Genomic DNA, 25,971 nt, shown 5'->3' with positions numbered 1-25,971 from the left:
CCCCATCTCTGTGCATCTGGAGCAGAGAGACTACATATGCGCCAGCAGCAGACACAATTTTCTACACTCTAGGTCCTAGTGGCACCCCCCGCCCAGTCTGGCACCTGAGGCAGCTGCCTCAGTTCGCCTCATGGTAAGGCCAGCCCTGCTAGCTAGCAACGGACAACCTGAGAAACATGACAGCAAGAGAGGAGACTTCTCTTTTATTTACAAGGGGGATTCAGAGTCAGCTTTATAATGAGACCATGGTTGCAACCTTAACTGTACAGAGGCCGTCACCTCTCCATAATTACATGTCCTTCTGCTCCACAAATGCAGGCCTCTGCTGCTTCAGCTGAAGCGTTGTTTGCTGTCACCTATGTATGGACAGATGGACACACTCTCTCTCGCTTTCTCACTGCCACTGAAGTCAATAGGAAGAAATTCCTGTTGACTTCAGTAGAAGCAGGACTAGGCCTAAAGCTATCTGTCACAAAAATCTGTATTAAAACTTTGCTTAATTACAAGCATTCTTTTTCAAATCTAGCCTGCACATACATTTTCAAGGAGCCTTTGCTATATGAAAAGTTTGCAGGGGTCGGAACAAGCCACTAGGTGCACAGAAACATCAGACATATGTTGAAATATTTCTGTAATCTGCAATGGTGGCTCACTGGTTGAGACAAGCAGATAAGTCGGTTGGGGGGACACTGAGGCTTAATACTGAGGGGCTTATGAGTGAGTGTTCCCCAGCTAGTCAACGGAGCTCACCAGGGTGATGTGAAAGCCTGGGAGGGGGTGAGGCTGGGTGATGAATGCTGATTGAAAGAGGTGACATTTACCTTGCCAAACAATCAAAATCACGAAGAGCCTTCCAAGTAACTGAGGTGCTGTGGCCTTTCTATTTCTGCAGCATAACAGCGACAGCAGCAAGCATAGGTGCAGCGGGAATCCCCCAATCAGGGCTCGTTACAATGGTCATTGTACTAACCTCTGTTGGCCTGCCCACGGATGACATCACACTGATCATTGCAGTTGACTGGGCTTTGTAAGTACTTTTTTCCCATATCCTGTGTTGCTGCTTTTAGTCACTGCTTTTAGGACAGTGACCCCTAGGTATTCTGACTATGCAAATATAACTACAGTAGTTCTAACGGACGTGGCTGGAGTCTAGGGGACATAGAACACGGCATGGAACGAGGAACTCTGCATTGTGTTCTTGTCTTTGCCACGGACTCCTTGTGACACCCTCAGGAAATCGCTGAAGCACAATTTTCTTAAGTGGCTGGTAATTTATGGGGCCAACCTTTTTGAATGCCCAGCTTGGGCCTGATTTTAGACGTTCCATTTGGCTGGAATCATGTTCAGCCCTGATGAAGGTCAGGCTCCAGGCTCAGTGCCCAATTTTGAAAATGTGGCCGATGTATCTCTTTGATGCAGGTTGTGATCCATTTGGTGATGGCGTGTCATGGGCTTTCCTAGAGCCCCCAAATAGAACGAAGAGGAATTTTTCCTTCCTAAAACATTCTGACACATTTAGGTACATTCTCAAGACTCACCTGAGGTTGAGAACATGCCAAATTCTCTTCTTCCTAGTGTGAGGACAGGAACTAGGGAGAGAAAATTCCTTGGTTTGAGTGGAAGGGACAAAACTAGGAGAACAGAGCATGAACTTGTCGCTGTGGAACATCAGATGGGCAGGGTTGCTAGTTCCCTTATTCACCAGAAATACCTCCTAAGTGTGAGGAACTGGAGGTCAGAGCAGGACAAGGGTATGAAGGAGGGATCACTTAACTTTTGAATACCAAGTTAAAACCTCAAAGTGCCACCAGAAACCTGATGGTGGGGCTGAAGGGAGGAAAGAGACTATCCTAAGAAATTTGGACATGAGGCCCATAAGCGACTAAGAGCAGAGGCATGAACTTTTAGGGAACTAGGTGCTAACCCCTCAGTAAACTGTGACTGTAAGAAATGCTCATTGAAATTTTGGCTCCCCTAGCTGACGTCCCTCTACCAGTACACCATGCCAGGGATGGACCATCCTGGTAGCACGCAAAGGAGGTACTCTTATGAGATTGAGGTATTGTCTGAGTCATCCAGTCAGAGGTGCTCAGCTCCTTCAGGTCTGCTCTGTTACTGATCATACATACAGAGGCACCTAGAGCTCCCAGGGCTGGGTGTACCACAAGCCCTTTCTGAAGGTCTAGGCAGGTAGACAGAGGGCGTGAGCCTATCTGGACAATCTTAGCAGGGTGACCCCAGCTCACTCCCAGTGCAGAATCTTCCCCAAACTGTGTGTCCTGAAATGGCCAGCCCTTTCCTGGACAGCTCAGAGAAACAATAAGGTTCATTTGACCCTCTAAAGACACAAAAACACATCACAGCTTATTAACTTAACTGGTAAATACACCCTTCTCTTTAAACACTGCACTAAGCTGGCTTATAGTAAAATAAACCAAATTCATTAACAATGGGACATAGGTTAAGTGATGCTCAGTAAAAGGAATGAAGTCAGAAAGGGTTACAAGCAAATAAAAGCGAACAAACATCTAGAAGTCTAAAACTTCTAAAGTATAAAAATATTGCTCGGGCATGCAGGAGTGAAATCAGGAAGGCCAAATCACACCTGGAATTGCAGCTAGCAAGAGATGTGAAGAGTAACAAGAAGGGTTTCTTCAGGTATGTTAGCAACAAGAAGAAAGTCAAGGAAAGCGTGGGCCCCTTACTGAATGAGGGAGGCAACCTAGTGACAGAGGATGTGGAAAAAGCTAATAAAAAAGGCTTTTTTTGCCTCTGTCTTCACGAACAAGGTCAGCTCCCAGACTACTGCACTGGGCAGCACAGCATGGGGAGGAGGTGACCAGCCCTCTGTGGAGAAAGACGTGGTTCGGGACTAATTAGAAAAGCTGGATGAGAACAAGTCCATGGGGCTGGATGCACTGCATCCGAGAGTGCTAAAGGAGTTGGCGGATGTGATTGCAGAGCCATCGGCCATTATTTTTGAAAACTCATGGCAATCGGGGGAGGTCCCGGACGACTGGAAAAAGGCTAATGTAGTGCCCATCTTTAAAAAAGGGAAGGAGGATCCGGGGTACTACAGGCCAATCAGCCTCACCTCAGTCCCTGGAAAAGTCATGGAGCAGGTCCTCAAGGAATCAATTGTGAAGCACTTAGAGGAGAGGAAAGTGATCAGGAACAGTCAGCATGGATTCACCAAGGGCAAGTCATGCCTGACTAATCTAATTGCCTTCTATGATGAGGTAACTGGCTCTGTGGATGAGGGGAAAGCAGTGGACGTGTTGTTCCTTGACTTTAGCAAAGCTTTTGACACGGTCTCCCACAGTATTCTTGTCAGCAAGTTAAAGAAGTATGGGCTGGATGAATGGATGATAAGGTGGATAGAAAGCTGGCTAGATTGTCGGGCTCAACAGGTAGTGATCCATGTCTAGAGGGCAGCTGGTATCAAGTGGAGTGCCCCAAGGGTCGGTCCTGGGGCCTGTTTTGTTTAATATCTTCATAAATGATCTGGAGGATGGTGTTGGTTGCACCCTCAGCAAGTTTGCAGATGACTCTAAACTGGGAGGAGAATAGATACGCTGGAGGGTAGGGATAGGATACAGAGGGCCCTAGACAAATTAGAGGATTGGGCCAAAAGAAATCTGATGAGGTTCAACAAGGAGAAGTGCAGAGTCCTGCACTTAGGACGGAAGAATCCCATGCACCGCTACAGATTAGGGACCGAATGGGGACCAGTTCTGCAGAAAAGGACCTAGGGGTTACAGTGGACGAGAAGCTGGATATGAGTCAACAGTGTGCCTTTGTTGCCAAGAAGACCAATGGCATTTTGGGATGTATAAGTAGGGGCATTGCCAGCAGATCGAGGGACGTGATGTTCCCCTCTATTCAACATTGGTGAGGCCCCATCTGGAATTTTGGGCCCCACACTACAAGAAGGATGTGGAAAAATTGGAAAACGTCCGGCGGAGGGCAACACAAAATGATTAGGGGACTGGAACACATGACTTATGAGGAGAGGCTGAGGGAACTGGGATTGTTTAGTATGCAGAAGAGAAGAATGAGGGGGGATTTGATAGCTGCTTTCAACTACCTGAAAAGGGGTTCCAAAGAGGATGGATCTAGACTATTCTTAGTGGTAGCAGATGACAGAACAAGGAGTAATGGTCTCAAGCTGCAGTGGGGGAGGTCTAGGTTGGATATTAGGAAAAACTTTTTCACTAGGAGGGTGGTGAAACATTGGAATGCGTTACCTAGGGAGGTGGTGGAATCTCCTTCCTTAGAAGTTTTTAAGGTCAGGCTTGACAAAGTCCTGGCTGGGATGATTTAGTTGGGGATTGGTCCTGCTTTGAGCAGGGGGTTGGACTAGATGACCTCCTGAGGTCCCTTCCAACCCTGGTATTCTATGATTCTATGAAAATTTAATCTAGCAAGATACAAGCTTGTTGAAGATCGTTTCTCTCACTAGTCATTCTTCCCAGTCATGACTGACTGTCCCTCAGCCAGGACTGTCCACAAAAGCACAAGGTGCTAGCTTCCCTTGTCTTCTTATGTGAAAGACCTTTGTCTAAGTGTGTTTCTCACCAATATTCAGTTCCAGAGACAAGGTCCCCCCACACTGAAGGGCCCATCTTTCTCAGCTTGCAAGAACTCTGGCCTATTGTGTTTGTCTAGTGACAGATGCCAAAGAGTCCCTGCAGCCTTTCCTATGAGGTTTCCATTCCCCTGTATGATTTCTATGTAAATGGGGCTTCCATTGTTTGATTCTATCATGCTTAATTTACATATGAGACATGTCGTTAGCTGTGACAATTCCTCCTATCTGGGCAGTCAGCACAGCCTAACATCAATGAGTATCTATAATTCCTTATATAGTGTTAATACATACATTTCATAATAACGAGGAGTCCTTGTGGAACCTTAGAGACTAAAATCTATTTGGGCATAAGTTTTCATGGGCTAAAACCCACTTCATCAAATGTATGGATTGAAAAATACAGTAAGCAGTGTATATATTACAGCACACGAAAGATGGGAGTTGCCTTACCAAGTGGGGGGTCAGTGCTAACGAGGCCAATGCAATCAAGGTGGATGTCGCCCATTCCTAACAGTTGACAAGAAGGTGAGTGTCAACAGAGGGAAAATTACTCTTTGTAGTGACCCATCCACTCCCAGTCTTTATTCAGGCCTAATTTGATGGTGTCCAATTTGCAAATTAATTCCAGTTCTGTAGTTTCTTGTTGGAGTCTGTTTTTGAAGTTTTTTTGTTGAAGAATTGCCACTTTTAAGTCTGTTATTGGATCTCCAGGGAGATTGAAGTGCTCTCCTACTGGTTTTTGAATGTTACAATTCTTGATGTCTGATTTGTGTCCATTTATTATTTTGTGTAGAGACTGTCCGGTTTGGCCAATATACATGTAAGACTGGCATTGCTCCATATATCACATTGGTAGATGTGCAGGTGAACGAGCCCTTGATGGTGTGGCTGATGTGGTTAGGTCCTATGATAGTGTCCCTTGAATAAATATGCGGACAGAGTTGGCAACGGAGTTTGTTGCAGGGATTGGTTCTTGGGTTAGTGTTTTTGTTGTGTGGTGTGTGGTTGCTGGTAAGTATTTGCTGCTTCAGGTTGGGGGGCTGTCTGTAAGCAAGGACTGGCCTGTCTCCCAAGGTCTGTGAGAGTGAGGGATTGTCCTTCAGGAGAGGTTGTAGATCCTTGATGATGCGCTGGATACATTTTAGTTGGGGGCTATAGGTGACAGCTAGTGGAGTTCTGTTACTTTCTTTGTTGGGCTTGTCTTGTAGTAGGTGACTTCCTGGTACCCTTCTGGCTCTGTCAATCTGTTCCTTCACTTCACCATGTGGGTACTGTAGGTTTAAGAACACTTGATAGAGATCCTGTAGGTGTTTGTCTGTGTCTGAGTAAATGGCGCAAACGTGATTGTATCTTAGAACTTGGCTGTAGACGATGGATCGTGTGACGTGGTCTGGATGAAAGCTGGAGGCATATAGGTAAGTATAGCGGTCAGTAGGTTTCTGGAATAGAGTGGTCTTTATGTGACCATTGCTTATTAGCACTGTAGTGTCCAGGAAGTGGATCTCTTGTGTGGACTGGTCCAGGCTGAGGTTGATGGTGGGGTGGAAATTGTTGAAAACCTGGTGGAATTCCTCAAGGGCCTCCTTCCCATGGGTCCAGATGATGAAGATGTCATCAATGTAGCGCAAGTTGAGTAGGGGCGTAAGGGGACGAGAGCTGAGGAAGCGCTGTTCTAAGTCAGCCATAAAAATGTTGGCATACTGTGGGGCCATGCAGGTACCCATAGCAGTGCAGCTGATTTGAAGGTATAAATTGTCCCCAAATCTGAAATAGTTGTGGGTGAGGACAAAGTCACACAGTTCAGCCACCAGGTTTGCCGTGACATTATTGGGGGAAACTGTTCCTGACAGCATATAGTCCATCTGTGTGTGGAATGTTGGTGTTGAGAGCTTCTATGCATTGTAACATTCAATAACCAGTAGGAGAACACTTCAATCTCCCTGATCACTGAAACTTAAAAGTGGCAATTAAACAAAAAAACTTCAAAAACAGACTTGAACGAGAAACTGCAGAATTGGAATTCATTTGCAAACTGGACACCCCCAAATTAAGCCTGAATAAAGACTAGGAGTGGATGGGTCACTACAAAAAGTAATTTTCCCTCTGCCGATACTCACACCATCTTGTCAACTGTTGGGAATGGGCGATGTCCACCCTGATTGCATTGGCCTCATTAGCACTACAAAAGTAATTTTCCCTGATATTCACCTCCTCTTGTCAACTGTTGAAGATAGGCCACTTCCACCTTAAATGAATTGGCCTCGTTAGCACTGACCCCCACTTGGTAAGGCAACTCCCATCTTTTCATGTGCTGTAATATATGTACACTGCTTACTGTATTTTCTACTCCATGCATCTGATGAAGTGGGTTTTAGCCCACGAAAGCTTATGCTCAAATAAATTTGTTAGTCTCTAAGGTGCCACAAGGACTCCTCTTTGTTTTTGCTGATACAGCCTAGCATGGCTCCCACTCTGAAACATTTAATAATGTTATTAATCACCAGTGTGTCACAACTTTCAGAAAAGACTTCACTCTAAACATGTGTATAATACAGTAATGCAGCATACAATCAGTTGATTCAGTTGCTTATCACTTGAGATTCAACCCTCCCTCCCCCATCTTCGTAGAGCAGCCCACCTTCTAAATGGATTCTGAAAAGTAAAACTCAGACCAAGCATCTCTCTCCTGCCTGGTGTAGCTGCCATGCTGTCTTCTCTCCCACTTGTTAGTGTGATGAGTCAGTTTACTGCTTATATGTAAATTCCTTTGTTTAGGACAGACCTGTTTAACAACTCCCCATGACACACCTGGTTTGAACAGTTATCATTCCAGCATGTCTCTAACTCTTAATACCCATCATGTACACACATCACATGTGGGAGAGGGACAGCTCAGTGGTTTGAGCATTGGCCTGCTAAACCCAGGGTTGTGAACTCAATCCTTGAGGGGGCCATTTAGGGATCTGGGGCAAAAATTGGAATTGGCCCTGCTTCGAGCGGGGGGTTGGACTAGATGACCTCCTGAGGTCCCTTCCAACCCTGAGATTCTATGATCACACAAGAATATTAATGACCAGTGACTTATTAGTTTTCAAAGATACCTCACAAGGCACATTTTGTACAAAGATTATTACAATAATGTGTAGGGTGTGAATATGTGTCGCAATAACAAAGTCTGAGCAAAAAACTATCCTGCCAAGAAGGGAGAGGACAAACCACAGTGGGCACAATGGGGCTTGCAGAGCTGAGGTCTCTGACTGATCCAGCTTCCCAAGTGTTTCTTCCAATAGTAGGATCCTGCTTTGTCAACCAGTATCTAGTCTATACAGATTAGTTCATGTGAGGGGCAATGGGTAATCATCTTGTCATTTACCATTATGCTCAGTGATTTGAATACTGCAGACTCATGGACTGCCTGTGTAAGTCTCCCAATTAACTATAATAACTTAAGAAAAAAACCTGGGCATCATTGTAAGACAGCTCAATGAAGATCTCTGCTCAGCGTGAAACTTTCAGATTAGATGACCACTTTGATATGGATGTCCTACAGTCATTGTTTAACCGAGCATCCACCTCCAAGCAAACAGGCAACCGTGAACGACTGGTTGCTTACCTTACAGTAACTGATTCTTCCAGATGTTTTGTCCACATGGATTCCACAGTCTGCCCTCCTTCCCATGACTAGAGTGACTCTGGCATTCTGTATTGGCAAAGCACCTGAGGGACTCTTGGACCTGCTTTATGCTGTTAGCTGGGGATGAGAGAGGACATCAGCCCCCATGGACTCTGCTGGCTGAAAGAATCTGATCTCATACACATGTGCATCAAGATTAGAAACCACATGGACAATCATATCTTCATAAATGATCTGGAGGATGGTGTGGATTGCACTCTCAGCAAATTTGCGGATGATACTAAACTGGGAGGAGTGGTAGATACGCTGGAGGGCAGGGATAGGATACAGAGGGACCTAGACAAATTGGAGGATTGGGCCAAAAGAAATCTGATGAGGTTCAATAAGGATAAGTGCAGGGTCCTGCACTTAGGACGGAAGAACCCAATGCACAGCTACAGACTAGGGACCGAATGGCTAGGCAGCAGTTCTGCGGAAAAGGACCTAGGGGTGACAGTGGACGAGAAGCTGGATATGAGTCAGCAGTGTGCCCTTGTTGCCAAGAAGGCCAATGGCATTTTGGGATGTATAAGGAGGGGCATAGCGAGCAGATCGAGGGACGTGATCGTCCCCCTCTATTCGACATTGGTGAGGCCTCATCAGGAGTACCGTGTCCAGTTTTGGGCCCCACACTACAAGAAGGATGTGGATAAATTGGAAAGAGTCCAGCGAAGGGCAACAAAAATGATTAGGGGTCTGGAACACATGACTTATGAGGAGAGGCTGAGGGAACTGGGATTGTTTAGTCTGCAGAAGAGAAGAATGAGGGGGGATTTGATAGCTGCTTTCAACTACCTGAGAGGTGGTTCCAGAGAGGATGGTTCTAGACTATTCTCAGTGGTAGAAGAGGACAGGACAAGGAGTAATGGTCTCAAGTTGCAGTGGGGGAGGTTTAGGTTGGATATTAGGAAAAACTTTTTCACTAGGAGGGTGGTGAAACACTGGAATGCGTTGCCTAGGGAGGTGGTGGAATCTCCTTCCTTAGAAGTTTTTAAGGTCAGGCTTGACAAAGCCCTGGCTGGGATGATTTAATTGGGGATTGGTCCTGCTTTTGAGCAGGGGGTTGGACTAGATGACCTCCTGAGGTCCCTTCCAACCCTGATATTCTATGATTCTATGATCACTTGAAGAGGAATGGGACTGCATATGTTAGAGAAGAGACAAATAAGACGGGACATGACAGAGATATAGAGGGCAGAAATTATGCTTATTCATAGGTTTTAAGTAAAGAAGGGGGACCACTATGGTCACAGTCTGATTTCCTGCACAACTCAAGCCATAGATTTTCACTCAGTAATTTCTGCTTCAAGACCAAAAACCTGTAGGTGAATTAGAACATATCTGTTGGATGACTAAGTGATTGAGAAACCACCATATCCCTTGATAAACTGTTCCTAGGGTAAATTACACTCAAAATTTTGCATCCTGTTTTCAGTTTAAATTTTTTTAATCCAATTTTCAGCCATTGAATCTTGTTGTGCCCCACTCTGTTAAAGAGCACTGTAGAATCAAGGCTTGTCTAGACAGGGACAATCAAAAAAGTTAATTCAAATTAACTTTTAAAGTGGATTAAATGGCATTAAACCCTTGGGTGGACACTCTCGTTCAGAATTAGTGGCTTTAGCTTAATTTGCTTAAACCAAGGGCTGGTTTACATTTAAAATGCTGCAGCAACACAGCTGCTCTGCTGTAATTACCTGCTCCAACAGAAGGGGTTCTCCTGTCGGCGTAGATAACCCACCACCCCGACAGGCAGTAGCTGGGTCGAGAATTTTCCCATTTACCTAGTGCTGTCTACACCATGGGTTTGGTCAGTTTAACTGCATCACTCAGGGGGTTGTGGATTTTTCACAAATCCTACAGACCTAATTGCCTCATGTAGACCAGGCCTAAATCAAATTAAGTCCACTTTATTTCCGAATATGAACATGCACACAGGTGTTTAATGCAGTTTAACTAATCCATTTTAAACTCACACCTTTAGTTAATTCAGCTCAATTTTCCCGAGTGTCCCTATGTAAACAAGACCTTAGATGTCTTCTCCTTGTTCAAATATGTACAGACCATGACCAGATCATATCTTAGGGCTTTTCTACACTGGCAGTTTGCAGCGCTGCAACTTTCTCACTCAGGGGTGTGAAAATCCACCCCATGAGCACAGCAAGTTTCAGCGCTATAACAGGCCAGTGTAGACAGTACAACAGCACTGGGAGCCGTGCTCAACAGTTGACAAGAAGGGGTGAATACCAAAGGAGGGAAAATTACTTTTGTAGCGCTAACAAGGCCAATGCAATGAAGGGAGGGAGTTGGCAGATGTGATTGCAGAGCCATTGTCTTTGAAAATTCATGGCAATCGGGGGAGGTCCCGGACGATTGGAAAAAGGAAAATATAATGCCCATCTTTAAAAAGGGGACGATGGAGAATCTGGGGACTACAGACCAGTCAGCCTCACTTCAGTCCTCGGCAAAATCATGGAGCAGGTCCTCAAGGAATCCATTTTGTAGCACTTGGAAGAGAGGAAGGTAATAAGGAACAGTTAACATGGATTCACCAAGGGCAAGTCATGCCTGACCAACCTGATTGCCTTCTATGATGAGATAACTGGCTCTGTGGATATGGTGAAAGCGGTGGACGTGATATATCTTGACTTTAGCAAAGCTTTTGATATGGTCTCCCACAGTATTCTTACCAGCAAGTTAAAGAAGTATGGATTGGATGAATGGACTAAAAGAAAGCTGGCTAAATTGTCAGGCTCAACAGGTAGTGATCAATGGCTCGATGTCTAATTGGCAGCTGGTATCAAGCGGAGTGCCCCAGGGGTCAGTCCTGGGGCTGGTTTTGTTCAACATCTTTATTAAATGATCTGGATGATGGGATTAATTGCACCCTCAGCAAGTTCGTAGATGACACTAAAATGGGGGAGAGGTCAATACGCTGGAGGGTAGGGATAGGGTCCAGAGTGACCTAGACAAATGAGAGGATTGGGCCAAAAGAAATCTGATGAGGTTCAACAAGGACAAGCGCAGAGTCCTGCACTTAGGACGGAAGAATCCCATGCACCGCTACAGGCTGGGGACAGACTGGCTAAGCAGCATTTCTGCAGAAAAGGACCTGGGGATTACAGTGGACAAGAAGCTGGATATGAGTCAACAGTGTGCCCTTGTTGCCAAGAAGGCCAATGGCATATTGGGCTGTATTAGTAGGAGCATTGCCAGCAGATTATTCCCCTCTATTCAGCATTGGCGAGGCCACACCCGGAGTATTGCGTCCAGTTTTGGTCCCCCCACTACAGAAGGGATGTGGACAAATTGGAGAGAGTCCAGCGGAGGACAACGAAAATGATCAGGGGGCTGGGGCCCATGACTTACGAGGAGAGTCTGAGGGAACTGGGCTTATTTAGTCTGCAGAAGAGAAGAGTGAGGGGGGAATTTGATAGCAGCCTTCAATTACCTGAAACCATCACCTACAGCCCCCAAGTAAAACCTCTCCAGTGCATCATCAAGGATCTACAACCTATCCTGAAGGACGACCCTTCACTCTCACAGACCTTGGGAGACAGCCCAGTCCTCGCTTACAGACAGCCCCCCAACCTGAAGCAAATACTCACCACACAACAAAAACACTAACCCAAGAACCAATCCTTGCAACAACCCATGTTGCCAACTCTGCCCGCATATCTATTCAAGGAACACCAACAAAGGACCTAACCACATCAGCCACACAATCAAGGGCTCATTCACGTGCACATCTACCAATGTGATATACGCCATCATGTGCCAGCAATGCCAGTCTTCCATGTACATTGGCTAAACCGGACAGTCTCTACACAAAATAATAAATGGACACAAATCAGACATCAAGAATTGTTAACCTTCAAAAACCAGGAGGAGAACACTTCAATCTCCCTAGATACTCAACAACAGACTTAAAAGTGGCAATTCTTCAACAAAAAAACTTCAGAAACAGACTCCAACGAGAAACTGCAGAGCTGGAATTAATTTACAAACTGGACACCATCAAATTAGGCCTGAATAAAGACTGGGAATGGATGGGTTACTACAAAAAGTAATTTTCCCTCTGCTGATACTCTCACCTTCTTGTCAACTGTTGGAAATGGGCCACCTTGATTGCATTGGCCTCATTAGTACTACAAAAGTAATTTTCCCTCCCTTGGTATTCAACCCTTCTTGTCAACTATTGAGAATAGGCCACTCCCTCCTTAACTGAATTGCTCGTTAGCACTGACCCCCCTTCCCCTCCCGCTTGCTAGGGCAACTCCCATCTTTTCAGGTTCTATAATACTGTATTTTTCACTCCATGCATCTGATGAAGTAGGTTTTAGCCCATGAAAGCTTATGCCCAAATAAATGTGTTAGTCTCTAAGGTGCCACAAGGACTCCTGGTTGTTTTTGCCGATACAGCCTAACATGGCTACCACTCTGAAACCCCAAGAAGAAAAGGAAGACTTGTGGCACCTTAGAGACTAACAAATTTATTTGAGCATAAGCTTTTGTGAGCTACAGCTCACTTCATCGGATGCATTCAGTGGAAAATACAGTGGGGAGATTTTTCCACTGAATGCATCCGATGAAGTGAGCTGTAGCTCACGAAAGCTTATGCTCAAATAAATTTCTTAGTCTCTAAGGTGCCACAAGTCCTCCTTTTGTTTTTGCGGATACAGACGAACACACGTCTGCTACTGTGAAAACTGTAATCTGTAACCTATCATTTAAATCATCTTCTGTACCTGATGACTGGAGGATGGCTAATGTGACACCAATTTTTAAAAAGGGCTCCAGAGGTGATCCCGGCAATTACAGGCCTGTAAGCCTGACTTCACTACTGGGCAAACTGCTTGAAAAACTGTAATAAAGAACAATATTGTCAGACAGAGATGAACATAATTTGTTGGGGAAGAGTCAACATGGTTTTAGTAAAGGGAAATCATGCCTCATCAATCTACTAGAATTCTTTGAGGGGGTCAACAAGCATGTGGACCAAGGGGATCCAGTGGATATAGTTGTACTTAGATTTTCAGAAAACCTTTGACAAGGTCCCTCACCAAAGGCTCTTATGCAAAGTAAGCTGCCACAGGATAAGAGGGAAGGTGCTCTCATGGATTGGTAACTGGTTAGATAGGAAACAAAGGGTAGGTATAAATGGTCAGTTTTCAGAACTGAGAGAGGTAAATAGTGGTGTCCTCCAGGGGTCTGTTCTGGGACCAGTTATATTCAATATATTCATAAATGATCTGGAAAAAGGGGTAAACAGTGAGGTGGCAAAATTTGCAGATGATACAAAATCACTAAACAGGTTTCAGAGTAACAGCCGTGTTAGTCTGTATTCGCAAAAAGAAAAGGAGTACTTGTGGCACCTTAGAGACTAACCAATTTATTTGAGCATGAGCTTTCGTGAGCTACAGCTCACTTCATCGGATGCATCACTAAAAATCACTAAAGATATTTAAGACCCAGGCAGACTGCAAAGAGCTACAAAAGGATCTCTCTAAACTGGATGACTGGGCAACAAAATGACAGATTAAATTTAATGTTGATAAACATTGGAAAGCACAATCTCAATTATACATATAAAATGATGGGGTCAAAATTAGCTGTTACCACTCAAGAGAGAGATCTTGGAGTCATTGTGGATAGTTCACTGAAAATATCCACTCAATGTGCAGTGGCAGTCAAAAAAGCGAATAGAATGCTGGGAATAATTAACAAAGGGATAGATAATAGGACTGAAAATATGTTGCCTCTATATAAATCCATGGTACACCCACATCTTGAATAGTGTGTGCAGATGTGGTCACCCCATCTCAAAAAAGATATTTTGGAATTGGAAAAGGTTCAGGAAAGGGCAACAAAAATCATAGAATCATAGAATATCAGGGTTGGAAGGGACCTCAGGAGGTCATCTAGTCCAACCCCCTGCTCAAAGCAGGACCAATCCCCAATTAAATCATCCCAGCCAGGGCTTAGAATCATAGAATCATAGAATATCAGGGTTGGAAGGGACCCCAGAAGGTCATCTAGTCCAACCCCCTGCTCGAAGCAGGACCAATTCCCAGTTAAATCATCCCAGCCAGGGCTTTGTCAAGCCTGACCTTAAAAACTTCTAAGGAAGGAGATTCTACCACCTCCCTAGGTAACGCATTCCAGTGTTTCACCACCCTCCTAGTGAAAAAGTTTTTCCTAATATCCAACCTAAACCTCCCCCACTGCAACTTGAGACCATTACTCCTTGTCCTGTCCTCTTCTACCACTGAGAATAGTCTAGAACCATCCTCTTTGGAACCACCTCTCAGGTAGTTGAAAGCAGCTATCAAATCCCCCCTCATTCTTCTCTTCTGCAGACTAAACAATCCCAGTTCCCTCAGCCTCTCCTCATAAGTCATGTGTTCCAGACCCCTAATCATTTTTGTTGCCCTTTGCTGGACTCTCTCCAATTTATCCACATCCTTCTTGTAGTGTGGGGCCCAAAACTGGACACAGTACTCCAGATGAGGCCTCACCAATGTCGAATAGAGGGGGACGATCACGTCCCTCGATCTGCTTGCTATGCCCCTACTTATACATCCCAAAATGCCATTGGCCTTCTTGGCAACAAGGGCACACTGCTGACTCATATCCAGCTTCTCGTCCACTGTCACTCCTAGGTCCTTTTCCGCAGAACTGCTGCCTAGCCATTCGGTCCCTAGTCTGTAGCTGTGCATTGGGTTCTTCTGTCCTAAGTGCAGGACCCTGCACTTATCCTTATTGAACCTCATCAGATTTCTTTTGGCCCAATCCTCCAATTTGTCTAGATCCCTCTGTATCCTATCCCTGCCCTCCAGCGTATCTACCACTCCTCCCAGTTTAGTATCACCCGCAAACTTGCTGAGAGTGCAATCCACAGCATCCTCCAGATCATTTATGAAGATATTGAACAAAACCGGCCCCAGGACCGACCCCTGCGGCACTCCACTTGACACCGGCTGCCAACTAGACATGGAGCCATTGATCACTACCCGTTGAGCCCAACAATCTAGCCAACTTTCTACCCACCTTGCCAACCCAATCTACCCAATCTAGCCAACTTTCTACCCACCACTAAAATGATTAGGGGCATGGAACAGCTTCCGTATGAGGAGAGATTAATAAGACTGGGACTTTTCAGCTTGGAAAAGAGACGGATAAGGGGAGATATGTTTGAGGTCTATAAAATCATGACTGGTGTAGAGAAAGTAGATAAGGAAATGTTATTTACTCCTTCTCATTACACAAGAACTAGGGGTCACCAAATGAAATTACTAGGCAGCAGGTTTAAAACAAATAAAAGGAAGTATTTCTTCACACAATGCACAGTCAACCTGTGGAACTCCTTGCCAGGGGATGTTGTGAAGGCCAAGACCATAAGAGGGTTCAAAAAAGAACTAGATAAATTCATGGAGGATAGGTCCAGCAATGGCTATTAGCCAGGATGGGCAGGAATGGTGTCCCTCGCCTCTGTTTGCCAGAAGCTGGGAATGAGTGACAGGTGATGGATCACTTGATGATTACCTGTTCTGTTCATTCCTTCTGGGGCACCTGGCTTTGGCCATTGTCAGAAGTCAGGATACTGGGCTAGATGGACCTTCGGTCTGACCCAGTAGGGCCATTCTTTGTTCTTATCTCTTCCTTAGGCCATGCCCACACTATAAAAATTATGTCAACTTAAGTTACATTGGCATACAGCAGCCGCAGTTATTACATCGCTTGTGCGCGCTATGCTCCTTGTGTCGGCACACACCTCCTCACCAGGAGCGCTCATATTGATGCATAGTGCAGTGCACCGTGGCTTGGTATTCCACTGTGCAACTTGCCACCATGCAACACAGGATGTTTTGGGAAGTTTTTGCAATGCTTCATGAAGCAGAAACGGGTTGCACAGGTGTGACTGGGAGCATGGGGTCAACTTCCCATAATGAAGTGTTCTCCATCCCATAATTTCATCTGCATCCCATAGTATTTCACACCTCTTCAAAATCCCCATAAACCCATGTATCCCTCCTTACTGGCCACCATCTCTGACAGACACACAGAGTGTGCAGAGCTCTGCATTATTGTCATGAGCATTGCAAGCACAGGGTGCCTGATCTTGCAGTATCTGCAGAGCCCAAAGAGGAGCTGCGGGGAACACGACATTTCCTTGAAGACTAGATCGCTGTGGGACACAGACAGAAACAATTCAAGGTTGTTGGTGGCATTCATGGAGAAGCTGCAGATGGTGGAGCACCAGTTCTGGGCCTGAGTAACAAGCACTGACTGGTGGAATTGCATTACCATGCAGGTTTGGGATGACTAGCAGTAGCTGAAGAATTTTCAGATGCACAAAGACACATTCCTGGATCTGTGTGCCGAACTTGCCCCAGCCTGCCAGCGCAAGGACACCAAAATGAGAGCTGCACTGACAGTAGAGAAGTGAGGGGCAATTGCACTGTGGAAATTTGCAATGCCCAATTGCTACGGGTCAGTGGGAAACCATCTGGGAGTTGGGAAATGCACAATGGAGGCCACTGTCATGCAAGTGTGCAGGGCCATTATGCACCTCCTGCTACGCAGGACACAGTGGATGGTTCGCAGCAATAAGCTTCATGAACTTTGGAGGGTCAATAGATGGCACACACATCCCTATTTTAACACCAGACCACCTTGCCACAGAGTACATCATGGTAATGCAACTGCTGGTGGATCACCGGGGATGCTTTACTGACATCAATGTGGGTGGGTCAGGGAAGGTGCATGCCGCAGGCATCTTTAAGAACACAGGACTGTGCAAAAAGCTGCAAGCAGGGACTTCCTTTCCCAACCAGCAGATTACCATGGGGAATGTTGAAATGCCAATAGTGATCCTGGGAGACCCAGCCTACCTCTTGTTCCCATGGCTCATGAAACTATACACTGGCCATCTTGACAGCACCAAGGAATGCTTCAAATATCAGCTCAGCAGGTGAAGAATAACAGTTGAATGTGCCTCTGGTTGTCTGAAGGGTCATTGTTTACTTACAAGATTGGACCTCAGTGAAAAAAAATCCCAATGGTGATAGCTGCCTGCTGTGTCCTGCATAATATCTGAGAGTCAAAGGGGGAAAGTTTCTACCATGATGGAGCTGGAGCTGCTGTATACTGAATTTGAACAGCCAGATACAAGGGCTATTAGAAGGGCTCAGTGCAGAGCGATGTAGCTCAGGAAGGCTTTGAAAGAACATTTAAAAGTGAGCCAGAACAGTGTGCTCTACCTGGCCTTGCTCTTTTGCAGCCTGCTACGATTCTTGTGGTGATTCTGTGTGTGTAGAAATAGAACATTGCCAATGCACCTATTATTATATAGTCTTGAATGAGGTTATGGTTTCTGTGACAAAATGAAGTAACAGGAAATTGGTACTTATCAGACGTACTCAGCACCAGACAGCACATGTTGTGAACCAATAAAGATGAATTTTGTTCCAAAAAATGGATTTTTATTCTGTAATATGAACCAGGCAATTACAAAACCCTTTGAAACTTAATAAATTAAGGGAACAGAACTTATGAAGGGGCAAGAAAAAAACATTTTCATTTCAGGTACACATACACCAAGTATGGCTTTCACAGGTCAGTCTATGTGTAGCTGATGGTCTGTAACGTCCCTTGGGGTGGAGTGGTAGGGGTGTGCAGTGACCCAAGTTCCCTGTAAGCTGCGCGGACGCACAGCAGCCTACTTAGCACTGCGCAGGCGCTTAGGGAACCCGGCTGGGGACCTGCCACGGCCCCCACCTAGCCCGGCCCCCAACCTGCCATGCGAGGTCCCCCCCGTCCAAACTCACCCTGTGGACCGGACCCAGCCAGGGCCCTCCCCTGGCCCGGACCTGCTGGGGCCAGGGGAGGGGCACCTATCCTGCAGCCCCAGCCCTAGAGCGACAGGGACAGGTGCCTCTTCCACTCCAGCCCAGTTGCTGCTGCAAGGAGAGAGCACTGGGACGGGGGGAGGGGGAGGAGGAAAGAGTTCTCTCTCCCTGCCATAGCCCCGGAGCACCCTCCTGCACCCCAAATCCTTCATCCCCAGCTCCACTCCAGAGCCTGCACCCCCTGCACTCAACCCTCTGCCCCCAGCCCTGAGCCCCTCATCCCCAGCCCTGCCCCAGAGCCTGCACCCCCAGCCGGAGCCCTCACCCCCTGCACCCCAACCCTCTACCCCAGCCTTGAGCCCCCTCCCACAGGAACCCCTCGGCCCTACCCCCACCACATGAATTTTGTTGCGTGCACCAATATGAAGGTGATGTGTCACACATCACCTCCATAGTGGTGCACACAACAAAATTCAATCTGCACATGGGTGGGAAAAATTAGAGTGAACACTGGCATGAGGAATGTTGAGGGGGGTGAAGGTAGGAGACATTGAGTTCTCTATGGGCTGCAGAGGGAGGCGAGCACAGGATTCTTATACCTGCAGGTCTACCAGAGTCAGTGCAGCATCTCTGCTGCATGAGAAACCCCATTATGTCCTAGTGCATCTCCCTCTCCTTTTCCTGCCTTTCTCCTCTCAACTCTTCCTTCGCCATGCTGTCTGAAATGGTCATCCTCCAGACCCTGGTCTCATTCTCTGATGCAGCACAGGCTTGCATGTTCTCCTGGAACATGCCAGCAAAAGTCCTCTTCTTTCTCTTCCTTATCTGGCTCAGGCTTTCTGCGGGTGTGGAGGAGACCCTGAAGGCCACAATGGCAGCAGCTGCAGATACAACACAGAGAGGTACCATTGTCAGTGTATTCACAATGGAAATCAAAACTTAGGATACTGAACTCACTTCCCTTGCTTCCCAAAAGTTGTAAGCAGTACATTGTCACATCTGCTTAGGCTTGACAGACCACAGCACCAGTCACAGCATCCTGCCATTGTGAATGTGGCCCTCAGGGGGGGAGGAGGTAGGGGAAATGAGGGGGGAATAGCTCACAAGCCTGAGTATATGTGTATGGGGCAATGAGACTGAATACTAGCACCGTTTTCCACAGGCAGGGGTGATTTTAGCTGGTATCTCACTCCTGAGAGTGACAAAGGCAGACACTATGGCTATTTGCATCCTGAAGCCACCCAGGCCCTTCTTAAAAAAGGGAAGGAGAACCTGGGGAACTACAGATCGGTCAGCCACACCTCAGTCCCTGGAAAAATCATGGTGATCAGGAACAATCAACATGGATTCACCAAGGGCAAGTCATGCCTGACCAATCTGATTGCCTTCTATGATGAGATAACTGGCCCTATGAATATGGGGAAAGCAGTGGACATGATATATCTTGACTTTAGCAAAGCTTTTGATACGGTCTCCCACAGTATTCTTCCCAGCAAGTCAAAAAAGTATGGATTGGATGAATGGACTATAAGGTAGATAAAAAGCTGGCTCAACAGGTAGTGATCAACAGCTCGATGTCTAGTTGGCAGCCAGTATCAAGCAGAGTGACCCAGGAGTCAGTCCTAGAGCTGGTTTTACTCAACATCTTTATTAATGATCTGGATGATGGGATTAATTACACCCTCAGCAAGTTCGCAGATGACACCAAGCTGGGGGGAGAGGTAGATACGCTGGAGGGTAGGGATAGGGTCCAGAGTGACCTAAACAAATTGGAGGACTGGGCCACAAGAAATCTGATGAGGTTCAACAAGAAGTGCAGAGTCCTGCACTTAGGATGGAAGAATCCCATGCACTGCTACAGGCTGGGGACAGACTGGCTAAGCGGCAGTTCTGCAGACAAGGACCTGGGGATTACAGTGGACAAGAAGCTGGATATGAGTCAGCAGTGTGCCTTTGTTGTGAAGAAGGCTTATGGCATATTGGGCTGCATTAGTAGGAGCATTGCCAGCAGATTGAGGGAAGTGATTATTCCCCTCTATTCGGCACTGGTGACGTCACATCTGGAGTACTGTGTCCAGTTTTGGGCCCCCCACTACGGAAAGAATGTGGACAAATTGGAGAGAATCCAGCAGAGGGCAACGAAAATGATCAGGGGGCTGGGGCCCATGACTTACGAGGAGAGGCTGAGGGAACTGGGCTTATTTAGTCTGCAGAAGAGAAGAGTGAGGGGGGATTTGATAGCAGCCTTCAACTACCTGAAGGGGGGTTTCAAAAATGATGGAGCTAGGCTGTTCTCAGTGGGGGCAGATGACAGAACAAGGAGCAACGGTCTCAAGTTGCAGTGGGGGAGGTCTAGGTTGGATATTAGGAAATATATTTCACTAGGAGGGTGGTAAAGCACTGGAATGGGTTACCTAGGGAGGTGGTGGAATTTCCATCCTTAGAGGTTTTAAAGGCCCTCGCCAGAAACCTTCAGTAGAGGATTGCAGAGTACCTCCATCCAAGTTCCACTGAGATCTCTACGAAGGATTCTGGGCACATAAACTGCTCCATGTGGCCCCTCTCTTGGCTGTTTCACTACCTCTTCTAGCACAAGTAAAAAAGGGTAAATCAACAGATGTGTCCTGTTACTTTGGGGGTTCCATCCCTGGAATTTCAAAGAAAATGGCATATTTACTAGAGGTTCCTTCCCCTGCATCAGGCTTCCCTCAGCAGGACTGTTGGGGCTGAGTGGTGGAGTCAAAAACATGTCCTGGCTCACCAGGCAGCTAGATTTCCCCGGTCGCCTGGCTCCCATATTCCTCCTCCACCTCCTCCTCACTGTTCACAGCAGGGGTCTGTGACTTGGGCTCACTTAAAGTATCCACAGGGCTCTTGGGGGTCATAGTGAGATCTCCACCAAAGACAGCATGCAGCTCTTTGTAAAAGTGGCAGGTCTGCAGCTCCGCACCATATCAATTGTTGGCCTCTCTTGCCTTCTGGTATGCCTGCCCCAGCTCCTTGGCTTTCAGGAGGCACTGCCACTGGTCCCTCTTGTAGCTCCTCTCCTGCTGTCCCTGAGTAATCTGCTCATAATGTCCACATTTCTGTGACTGGAGTGGAGCTGGGCTTGCACAGCCTCTTCTCCCACCAGGCCCAGGAGATGCAAAACCTCCTGTATACCCCAGGCAGGAGCACATCTGCAGCGTGTAGCCGGCGTGGTCAGCTGGGCAGTTACATTCAACCGTGAAGAGAGGCTAGGTGTGCTCGTCAAGCCGAGCAATCAGGGAAAAGAATTTCAAAAATGTGCACGGTTTTAAAAGGGAGGAGCAGCGTATTGTCCACATGACCCTTGGGCAACTAATTCACAATGGCAACCAGAACAGCCATGTGGGGCATTGTGGGACAGCTCCTGGAAGCCAAGAACAGTTGATGTAAGTATCGTAGCATCTATGCTGATACTTCATCGACCTAACTACATCCACCCTGAATCTATGCTGCTTGGGGAGGTGGTGCTATTCAGTTGGTGTAGTGGGGCAGTTACGGCAGAAGAAGCGAAATTTAAGTGTAGACACATCCATAGGGAGGTCTACATAAAAACTGTCTTGCATCAACCTAACCATGAAGTGTAGACCAGGCCTTAGTTTAAAGGATTTAGGACCAGAAATCTTTCAATGGGAATTGCAATCCTAAAACTCCCTGAGGCATTTTAAGGAGCTTTATTGATTTTACCCAACTCTTGCATTGTAAAGTGTTTTCGAGACCTCAAATCTTGTAGCTCTTCTCTAAATCCTGTTTTCAACATCCTCTTTAAAAGCAGGAACACCAAAATTGAATACAGTATTCCAGTAGTAGTCCCATCAATACATATGCTAAGGTAATATCTACTTCTACTAATATAAGTAAAATTCTTATTAAAAAAAATCTATAAATTTTTAGATTTTTGTAACTTTTAATTCACATTTTGGTAAATCAAAAATGTAGGGCTCTATGACCTGGCAGTGTCCTTTTGAATAGCTGTTGCATGTTACTCCAGAGGCAGTTGCCTGGCAATGTTAGGTGAGACAAATCAGTGTACTGTGCGTGCATATATTTAAAGCACTTTGGGATCTCTTTGGGATAAAAGGTAGTATGGAAATGCAAGAGATTATTTATTTTGCTTGTGTTCTTGCAGGGGAAATCAGATTAATCTTCCCAATATTGATCACCATCAGCACTTTCACCAAAACTACTGGCTCTCACTGCTCTTTTTTCTTCTAGAGATCGACTTAGAACAATGACCAACGTCCTGGGTGATGCACTGGCTGCGGGCATCATAGCACATGTCTGCCAGAAAGATTTTGCACCAAAGCCAGAAAAAGTACGTATATCCATTTGGGAGAAAAAAAGAGGGGTGCCAGAGCTAAAATCAAATACAAAAACTGTGGGCAGGTCAGGGAGCAGAATTAAGAGTAGATCTTTCTTGTTTTTGCAGCAAGATCCAGTGAGCAACACAGAGAAGCTTTCTTCTGCCGAGAACTCCCTTCTCCAGCCCAAAGACCACGTGATGGAAATGATTGTAGAAACGTTGTCCGAACGAACAGGAGTTAATTACAATATCTGCCAGGTGTAATGGCCATAGCATTTTCATTCCCAGGAAGAGGATTTTGGTGCTAACACGTAGCCACTCTACTCTGTGTGTACATGTGGGCCTTACTGTGCACAAAAAAGGCAGAAAAATCCATTTTTGGGAGGCTTCGAAGAGCTACAGCAGCACAACTGCACTGGCCAGAAGTTAAACAGGAAGCAGTAGCGCCAACTGCTTGCGGCTTTAACCTGCGAGGCCTCATCTATGAAGTCATTGTCTTGACAGTCCAGAGCAACAGATTTTTAAAGGTTTCATGCCACTATTTTCTCAACACAATTTTCTTTTTCGAGGACAGAGGAATAGATAGTTATTAGAGAAGAACCTTAGCTGGTTGTTTTAAAAAGGGGCTGAGACAAGGCAGAGCTTTGTCACCGTCCAGCAATGGTTTTCACCCATTCTCTGTTCGCAATTGCTGTCAGTTTGCATTATGTTTATTATGCAGATAATTTGACCATCTTATTTTAAAATTGTGGTTGGTAAACTTTTTTTAGAGAGAGATTTTATATTCTCTAAAAATGGACATTTCAAGCAGACTTTCTGCTGTCATTCCAAATGTAATTTTGGTCTTCAAGGAACAGGCTGTTTGGACATCTTTGGACACAGAATTTAGGAGCAGAGTTGTTTGGAAATGTTCCAATTTTTTCACTTGATAAGGCTCCCAACAACCATTCGTGGCTCTGTCAATGACTGCTCCAGCTAGTATGGTGAAGATGCAGGTACTAAACACAAGATTTGGGAATGAATGGCAAAATTTGCATGGTGAGAGTGGAATACAAGAATCAAAATCATCTTTGGTTTCTTCATGATAAATTTGAACTAAATGCAAGCAACTGGAAACTGCATGTAGGCATGAAAAGGAAATGGAAAATACAATTTTATCTGGCTTTAAATGTTTTTTTAAAAATATGATCAAGCACTAAAACAGTGCTTTTGAATATATTTTATTTATGAATCAATCTTCCTCCTCAAGTATAAAACATGTCATATGAACCAACCCATCCCACATAATTTTTCCCCATCAGTGAGTTGACCAGATCCCAATAAAATTATGCTGATTTCCCAGCTGAGGACCTGGCCCTGTTTTGAATGTTGTTCCAAATGCAGCCTTAATAGATCAAGACTGTTTTTTTTGGGGTGGTGGTGGTGGGGGGGGTGGGGGAATCATGAGTGAGTTTACATCCTTCAGGAGATAACATTCTCCCCCATCCCAGTGTATTGCTACCACTCCAATATAACAAAGCTCTGCCTTTCCCAAACACCCATTAATTTATTTTGCATTCCCTAGAAGGAAACACTCAGTGAATTCCACAAGGGCCTGATCTGACTCTCTTTGAAGTCTGTGGAAAGGCTCCCATTAACATGCATGGGGGTTTTGGATGCATGCAAGCGCCTGTTCCTTGCAGTACATAATAACAATTTAAAACAGTCATACTTAGACCTCAGTGGTTCTACTGAATTAGCAATCAACATTACCCCAAAAGAGAGACAATGGTGTGAATTCATGGTTTCATTTACTACAGTGCTATGTATGAAATACCTCAGGGGCATTCTACAGTGCGCCGTGCAGAGGCTATTATTTCAAGAACAAAAATTTTATAAGCTGGATCTAAAATTTCTACGTATGATTCAATGTAATTTTCTGGGGTGTTCTTAATTTTTTTTCTGTTTTTGTAAGAAAAATATAAACTGCATCTTCTATGTGGCAAGTACAAAAGCAAATGCTATTAAAATTATGCAAATAGGTGTGTGCCGCCCAAACCCATATTTTCCTTTAATGTTTATTTAATCAAAATGTCAATGACAGCTTTGGGCCTTATGATGGTTGGCCCTGCAAGGCTGCAATAAGAAAGTGTAAGCAGGGCCTCAGCGACCGTTGTAGGTGCACAGCACCTAGCAGAAATCAGCCAGCCAGGAACGGACAGTTTGTGACAGTTGGGTACAGCAGATTTCATTAATTAAAAAAACCTTTTTATATTTTCAGAATCAAGACAACTAAAACCTATGTACCCTTGAGGGAAAAGGGAGTAAGGATAAAGCCACTGTTTGTAAACACTTGTTGCTTCATTTCAAGTTAGACTGAAAAGCTTTTTGGGTCATGGAGGCTGCCTCTAAATTCACCAGGACCTTTGAGAGCCACCTTAATCCAAACAACCTACATACTACATACTATTAATTGCTCTTCAGATCAAGAATTCCACTCCCTCCTGAAGATTGCAGGGAGGAATAAAGACCGCTAATATTCCTACACAAAATTTGAATTTGTTAAGAAATTTCTTTTTCTCAAATCCAAAATGGAATGAAAATCTTTGAAATTAAAAAAAAATACTAGTCTTATAAACCCTTTCAGTGCAGTTGAGGGACAGAGTCCACTGGTCCTAAGCCTTGTCTCGGAGGATAGGTCTACACAGTAACTAGCCACCGTGCCAGCCGACTTGGGTTGTTTCATTGCTAAGTAGATTTCCAGACTCAGGCTGGAGCCCAAGACTGGGGCCCCTCTCATGTTACAGGGTCCTAGAGCCTGGGCTCCAGCCCAAATTGGGCAGTCCATACAGCAGTGAAACAGCCCTGCAGCCCAAGCCCCATGAGCCCAAATCAGCTGGCAGGTTTTTCTTTGCTGTGTAGACATACCCAGAGAAAGCTGCACCATTTCAACTGAAATTTGTTTAAAACCATAATAAGGATATCCCTAGCCCTTTTGTACAAGTATAACAAAATTAGTTTAGAATCAGACCTTAAGATAAACTGATGCTATTTTCTCTCAGACAGATCCAGTTCCATCCTAAATGCTGATAGAATGCATGATGGTACTGTCTTAATATTTACACAACTCTTCCGGGTACCTAAGGGAGGAAAAGGCCATCAGCGGTGATCAAATTGCTCTCAATTTTAACACACAAACATGTAAGCTTATGTTGTATTCCAGAGCTCTTCTCTTAGAGGGCATCACAACTGGTGGTTGCTGCATCTGTTAACATGACAGTAGGATCTGGTGGATGGGAAGAATACAGGCCTAAAAAGTAAAGCATTTGTTTTCCTGAAAAATTATTTACCCTAATAAAATGTAATGGCTCAGACTTCTAGGTGATGCCATTAAATTTATTTCTCTAATTTAGGAGAATAATATCCTAACTGAAGGGGAGAAACAACTTCAGGAGGGAACTTGGGTGCTGCCCAGAGTTCTATTTCATCAGGAAAAGTGATAGAAAAAGCATCTTTGTAAACTGAATTTCTTGCCAATTAACAGTCTCTG

General features: G+C 45.3%; 1 protein-coding gene across 1 annotated transcript in view; it reads left to right on the top strand.

Moving 5' to 3' along the window:
• Positions 1-23,757, top strand: part of LOC125627221 (excitatory amino acid transporter 5-like) — a 32,761-nt gene extending 9,004 nt beyond the window's left edge. Inside the window, exons 4-6 of the mRNA XM_048831116.2 lie at positions 893-1,027; positions 22,355-22,454; positions 22,569-23,757. Coding sequence (XP_048687073.2) covers positions 893-1,027; positions 22,355-22,454; positions 22,569-22,706 — 373 coding nt within the window. The 3' untranslated portion in view covers positions 22,707-23,757. The remainder of the gene's footprint in view (positions 1-892; positions 1,028-22,354; positions 22,455-22,568) is intronic.
• Positions 23,758-25,971: the final 2,214 nt, after the last annotated feature.

The sequence above is a fragment of the Caretta caretta genome, chromosome 25 (genome assembly GCF_965140235.1).
Source record: "Caretta caretta isolate rCarCar2 chromosome 25, rCarCar1.hap1, whole genome shotgun sequence".
Classification (NCBI taxonomy): Eukaryota; Metazoa; Chordata; order Testudines; family Cheloniidae; genus Caretta; species Caretta caretta.
Note: the sequence above shows the minus strand (reverse complement) of the source record. Positions and strands in the feature narration are given on the sequence as shown.